At 52.2% G+C, this 6,449-nt stretch overlaps 1 protein-coding gene across 2 annotated transcripts; it reads right to left on the minus strand.

Annotated features, from left to right (window-relative positions):
* Window positions 1-721: 721 nt before the first annotated feature.
* On the minus strand, window positions 722-6,006 carry LOC143930527 (acyl-coenzyme A thioesterase THEM4-like). 2 transcript variants are annotated; one of them, XM_077454899.1, is made up of 7 exons: window positions 5,863-6,006; window positions 5,060-5,166; window positions 3,260-3,398; window positions 3,017-3,170; window positions 2,773-2,883; window positions 2,435-2,559; window positions 722-1,128 (listed from the first exon to the last, which is right to left on the minus strand). In XM_077454899.1, the coding sequence occupies exons 1-7, from the start codon at window positions 5,882-5,884 to the stop codon at window positions 1,082-1,084; spliced, it is 705 nt and encodes a 234-aa protein (XP_077311025.1). In that variant the 5' UTR covers window positions 5,885-6,006; the 3' UTR covers window positions 722-1,081. The 2 variants fall into 2 exon arrangements, with proteins under 2 accessions (XP_077311025.1, XP_077311026.1); XM_077454900.1 differs by lacking the exon at window positions 5,863-6,006 and adding an exon at window positions 5,733-5,817.
* Window positions 6,007-6,449: the final 443 nt, after the last annotated feature.

Consider the following 6,449-nt stretch of genomic DNA (forward strand, 5'->3'; position numbering starts at 1 on the left):
CTCCAGGATGAGGAGAGAGGAGGAATTGTCTCCAGGATGAGGAGAGAGGAGGAATTGTCTCCAGGATGAGGAGAGAGGAGGAATTGTCTCCAGGATGAGGAGAGAGGAGGAATTGTCTCCAGGATGAGGAGAGAGGAGGAATTGTCTCCAGGATGAGGAGAGAGGAGGAATTGTCTCCCGGATGAGGAGAGAGGAGGAATTGTCTCCCGGATGAGGAGAGAGGAGGAATTGTCTCCCGGATGAGGAGAGAGGAGGAATTGTCTCCAGGATGAGGAGAGAGGAGGAATTGTCTCCAGGATGAGGAGAGAGGAGGAATTGTCTCCAGGATGAGGAGAGAGGAGGAATTGTCTCCAGGATGAGGAGAGAGGAGGAATTGTCTCCAGGATGAGGAGAGAGGAGGAATGGTGTCCAGGATGAGGAGAGATGAGGAATGGTGTCCAGGATGAGGAGTAGGAATGGTCCTCAGGGTGAGAAGAGGAGAGGAGGAATGGTCCCCAGCATGAGGAGTAGGAATGGTCCTCAGGGTGAGAAGAGAGGAGGAATGGTTCCCAGCATGAGGAGAGAGGATGAATGGTTCCCTCGAAGAGGCAAAAGGAGTTATGTTCCCCAGGATGAGGAGAGGAGGAACGGTCCCCAGGATGAAGCGAGAGGAGGAACGGTCCCGAGGATGAAGCGAGAGGAGGAACGGTCCCCAGGATGAAGAAGATACAATGAAGGTATTTGCAACACTTGAAATGCTGTGAAAATATTTTCTGTATTTATTCAGTTTAAATAAACGTCACATACAATAATTATGAACGATTATTAATTACATTTGGTTGGGAGGAGTCAAAGAACAGGGCTGTACAAAAACGGGTACATGGTGGGGGCGGGTTTGAGGTCATTGCACCTAGAAAAAAGGGACCGCTACAAAAGATCAATCCAAGAGAGCGGTGAGTACATTATAAAAAAGTTCTCCCAGGAGGGTTTCTATGGTACGGGATCTGCTGCCCTCTAGTGACAGACAGGATACATTACAGTACAAAGTGCAGCTGCCAACCAACAGAATCTGTAACATTTCCTGAGGTCTGAGATGTGCAAATTATAGTCGGGCTTCAGATTCTCCTGACTTCAACATAACGTACAAAGCTGGAGGAGAGAAAAAAAAAAGTGTAAATTGTCAGAACAACAACAAGAGCAACAGAAAAGGCAGAGGAGGGAGGAGGAGGAGGAATGAGAGAGGAGCAGCAACAGAAACAGCAGACAAGAAACCGGAATGGCAGAGAAGGAGGGAGAGAGGAGCAGCAACAGGATCAGCAGACAACAGGGATGGCAGAGGAGGGAGAGAGGAGCAGTGACAGGAACAGCAGACAAAGAAACAGGAGTGGCAGAGGAGCAACGCTAGGAATGGCAGAGAAGGAAAGAGGAGCAGCAACAGGAACGGCAGAGGAGCAGCGACAGGAACAGCAGACAAGAAACAAGAGGAATGGCAGAGGAGCAAAGCCAGGAACGGGAAAGAGGGAGAGAGGAGCAGCACCAGGAATGGCAGAGGAGGGAGAGAGAGGAGCAATGACAGAAACGGCAGAGAAGCAACGTCAGGAACAGCAGACAATGAAGAGGAACAGCAGAGGAGCAACGTCGGGAGCAATGACAGGAGAGACAGAGGCGGAGCAGCAACAGAGGAATGGCAGAGAAGAAGGAGAGGAGCAGCAACAAGGAGGGACAGAGGAGCAATGTCAGGAATGGCAGAGGAGCAGCAACAGGAACAGCAGAGGAGCAACAAAGGAGCAGTGTCAGGACCAGCAGACAAGAAACAAACAAAAAGGAATGGCAGAGGAGCAATGACAGGATTGGCAACGACCGGAACGGCAGACGAGCAGCGACAGGAACAACAGACAAGAAACAAGAGGAATGGCAGAGGAGCAATGCTAGGAACGGCAGAGAAGGAGGGAGAGAGGAGCAGCAACAGCAGGGACAGAGGAGCAACAACAGAGGAGCAACACCAGGAATGACAGAGGAAGAGAGGAGCAATAACAGAAACGGCAGAGAAGCAACGTCAGGAACAGCAGACAATGAAGAGGAACAGCAGAGGAGCAACGTCGGGAGCAATGACAGGAGAGACAGAGGAGGAGCAGCAACAGAGGAACGGCAGACAAGAAGGAGAGAGGAGCAGCAACAAGAAGGGACAGAGGAGCAATGTCAGGAATGGCAGAGGGGCAGCAACAGGAACAGCAGACAAGAAACAGGAATGGCAGCGGAGCAACGCCAGCACCGGCAGAGGAGCAACAAAGGAGCAGAGTCAGGAACAGCAGACAAGAAACAGGAATGGCAGAGGAGGAGGGACAGAAGAGCAATGACAGGAGCGACAGATCAGAAACCACAGATGAGTGACAGGAGAGACAAGAGAGGAAGGAATGGAGTTACAGAATGAAGATTTCCCAGCAGTAGTCCTCACCGGTGGCCTCGCTGTGAAGCACAGCGCTGTCATGACTGCGGACCTGGCATCTGGTGTAGACTTTCTGACCGTCGACCTTCTCCACTCGGCTGTCTATGAGGACTGTGGATCCCAGAGGAATCGGACTACAGACACAAAGAGAACCTCATTACACCTCTCTGCTATCACAGCTTCAGAACATCAACAACTCCTACCCCCCCCCCCCCCCCCCGCGAGAGTCTCCCCAATATTATTCTTCCCCTGTCACTACCACATCATCACCGCCGGCCATCGATTGTACAATCTCCTGACAACCATGTAGTGTCAGGTAGGTCCTCTTCTCCCCCCTGGGCGCTTACCTCCGATAGTCGAGGTTCAGGTTGGCGGTCATAGCCGGTCCGATGCTGTTTACAATTCCCGCCCCCACGGTGGAGTCTACGATGGTGGCGATGCAGCCCCCGTGTGTGTACCTAGAAGAAGGCAAGAGGGGACGCGAGAGGTGGAAGGAGAACAAGGAGAGCCCGAGGAACCAAAGGATTCTGGTTAGGGTAGGCTCTGCGAAGAAAAAAAAAAAGAAAAAAAAAAAAAGAAAATAACGCTCACCCTGCGAGGCCCCCCAGATAGGGCCCGGGCTGGAATATGCAGACTGTCCTCTTCTCCGCCTCGTTATAGAACATACAATACTCGAAGCCGATTCCTTCCTGGTCCAGGTTCCTGGTGAAGAAACGAGTTTCCCCGTCGGCCTCCAGGCTCATACCTGTACAGGAGGAGGTCAGAGGTCACCAGAGGAGCTTACACTCTAATGTCATCCCCCACCACAGCCAAACACTATTCTTATTCTTGTACTCGATCTGCTGCCAGCGAACTCCTCGTAGGAGGGAAGTCTCCTCCAGCTCGGGTCTCGGCTCAGCTCCTCGTACAGCCTCTTGGTTTCGGGGTTCCAGGTGGGGTTGGGCACGGCGTAGTCCCGCGGTTGGAGGGCGGCCTGCAGATTTAAAAATAAATAAATAAACAGATGTCAGACCTGTGCCCTTCGCTTTGGCTTTTCTATGATTGGGAGGGTTAAAAAGAAGACATTCTGGGTGGAGTCTTTGGTGGATATTCAGCCTATAGGAAGCAGATGTTTGGGATCACATCCCACTGACAGCGATCACCGTCCCGCGGTCAGGGTGTGAGCGGCACTAGAGGTGTGTGCAGAACATTCAAATTTCTTACGTTACCAAATTTTGGTTTCAGAATTTTAGTTAAAAATTTTAATTTTGTTTATTCATTTTCTGACGGATTCCACAATTTTTTGAAAAACAATTTGAACTCGTAAAAAACAAAAAATAAAAAAAACAAAAAACAATACAAAACAAAACCCAAAACACAAACACCACACGATCAATGATTCAAATTCTGTGTGAAGAAATAGCTGGTTGCTAAGGATCGGGCTGGGGGCGCCGTCCGCCACGTCCTTAGCAACCGACGACTCGTTGGCTGTCAGCGGGATTCCCCACTGACAGCTGAAACGTAAAAACAAATGAGTGCTGGCAATAGAAAATCCTGGAAAAAAAAACAAACCCCCCCCCCCCCCCCAACAACCAACCCTGCATGGGCACCAGCCCCCCCCCCCCCCCCCCCGATGGGGAAGAGGAATAAAAAAAAAAAAAAAAAGCATAGGGGTCCGGACCTTTATCCAAGCATGCAACCCAGGAAAGGGGGAAGGGGGGGTGTATGAGCAAGTGCCCCCCCACCCCAAACCATACCAGGTCACCATACCAGGGCCCTGCCCTAAGCACCATGCTGATGGGGACAAGGGCCTCTTTCCAACAACCCTGGCTGGTGGTTGTGGGGGGGGGACCCCAGATCCCGCCCTACCCACCTATGTGAATGAGTATGGTGTACATAGATCAAAAATAGTAAATAAAAAGTCCCCCCCAGGCCCTTATCCGATGCAGACCGGGGGGCAGGCAAGGAAAGGGGGGGGGGGGTATTAGCAAAAAAACAAAGGAGTCCCCCCCAGATCCCACACTACCTCCAACTATGTGAATGAGTATGAGGTACGTAGTACCCCTACCCTTTCCACCCCAAAAAATTTTAAAATAAATAAAAACCCCTTTCGAACGCTCCACGCTGTTGAATGTCCGACGGTTCTTACATGGCTAAGGGGTGGCCCCGCCCCTGTGACATCACCAACCAGGTAACGCTGGGCTGTTGATGTCACAAAGGGGGTGGGGTGTTTTACATTTCAGCCAGTAGGGAAGCCCGCTGACAGCTGATGACTCATTGGTTGTTAAGGAGGCGGCGGCGGCCACCCCCCCCCTTTAGCAACCAGCTATTTCTTGACACAGGATTCGAATCGGTTGACCTTTTTGTTTCTCCCCCTCCCCCCAAACGATCCGAATCCAAGTCGTACATAAATAATTTGGAATGGGTGAGAAAACGATGAACGTAAATTAAATTTCAACAAAAATGTGTTACCATTTCATCTCCGAGATTCAGATACATCCGAATGGCTACAAATGTATCCAAATTTATATCCAGAGAGGCATAGTGTCTATGGGGCTCCGTCCGGCAGCAGAGCGCGCACATTAGGTGGCATGCCCCTCCCCCACTGGGGACACTCCAGGCGGTTAACCCCTCCCCCAACCAATCAGTACTCACAGGGAATAGGTGTTCATGCTCTACCCTGGCGGCGGCGGCGGTGGAGGCGTGGCGGCAGACGGCAGCGCCGCCCTGGATGATCCTGGAGATTTCGTACAGCATGGTGCCTGAGAGAGGAGACAGGAAGGAGATGAGACGGGGACACCGACATCAATCTATACATTATCCCCCACACTGGAGGAGTACTACATATCCCAGCATGTCCCCCCCCCCCCCCCCACACACACACACACACACACACACACACACACCAGAGCACTACCTATCCCAGCATGTCCCCTCCCCCACACCAGAGCACTACATATCCCAGCATGTCCCCTCCCCCACACCGGAGCACTACATATCGCAGCATGTCCCGTCCCCCCACACCGGAGCATTACATATCCCAGCATGTCCCCTCCCCCACACCGGAGCACTACATATCCCAGCATGTCCCCTCCCCCACACCAGAGCACTACATATCCCAGCATGTCCCCCTCCCCCACACCAGAGCACTACATATCGCAGCATGTCCCGTCCCCCCACACCGGAGCACTACATATCCCAGCATGTCCCCTCCCCCACACCGGAGCACTACATATCCCAGCATGCTCTGTGTATCCTTCCTCCACCTAGAACTGAACTACAAAGTCCCAGCAAAGCCCACAAGCTCCAGAACTCAGCCCCCCCTCACCTGCTGGGAGTTGTGATTCTTTTGCTGCTTTAGACCAAAACAGCTCCTCTGCCCACCTCCTCTCCAAACCCCTTCCATTCCACCAATGTCCCTTTTATCAGCATCTTCCAGGACTCGTCTCTATTCACACCTGTCCCTGATTCCGGAGACATTTTCCTGAAGCCTCCGCCTGGAGAAAATCTCCGCCCACTTGAGTATGATTTTTCACCACCACTTAATATTCAGAGGCATGTTATTAGGGTGGGCGGGGCTGCTGCTGACGTCCTGAGCATCTGTTCAGCTCCGCCCGCCCACCCGCAAGTCTCCGCCCACTCGAGGCTATAATTTTTCTCCACCGTGAGAATAAATCTACAGCGCATGCGCTGTTAAGGGCAGGGGATTGACACATGCGCAGTAAAGGCCCGCCGTCAGCTGTGCGAATGACGTAGCCTCACCGGAAGTGACGGGGTGAGCGAAAATCACGGGTCGCATGAAATTTTACAACACCGGCTTCCTCCCTCAGCTTGGCAGACCTCCAAACGGTAGCGATGGACATTAAAGCCACACTTGCAGCGGCAATCACGGACCTTAAGGCAGAGGTGAAAGGGATGGTCACCAGGATTGAGCAGGTGGAAGCTGTGACGGCAGCACATGGAGCAGCCATTCAACAGGTACCATTTACTTCAGGGGCACAGGAGCAGATCATCCTTGATATGCACAGGCACCTCGAGGACTTAG

This window comes from Lithobates pipiens, unplaced genomic scaffold, assembly GCF_037356315.1.
Source record: "Lithobates pipiens isolate NorthernLeopardFrog02 unplaced genomic scaffold, aLitPip1_a1.2 Scaffold_25, whole genome shotgun sequence".
NCBI lineage: Eukaryota > Metazoa > Chordata > Amphibia > Anura > Ranidae > Lithobates > Lithobates pipiens.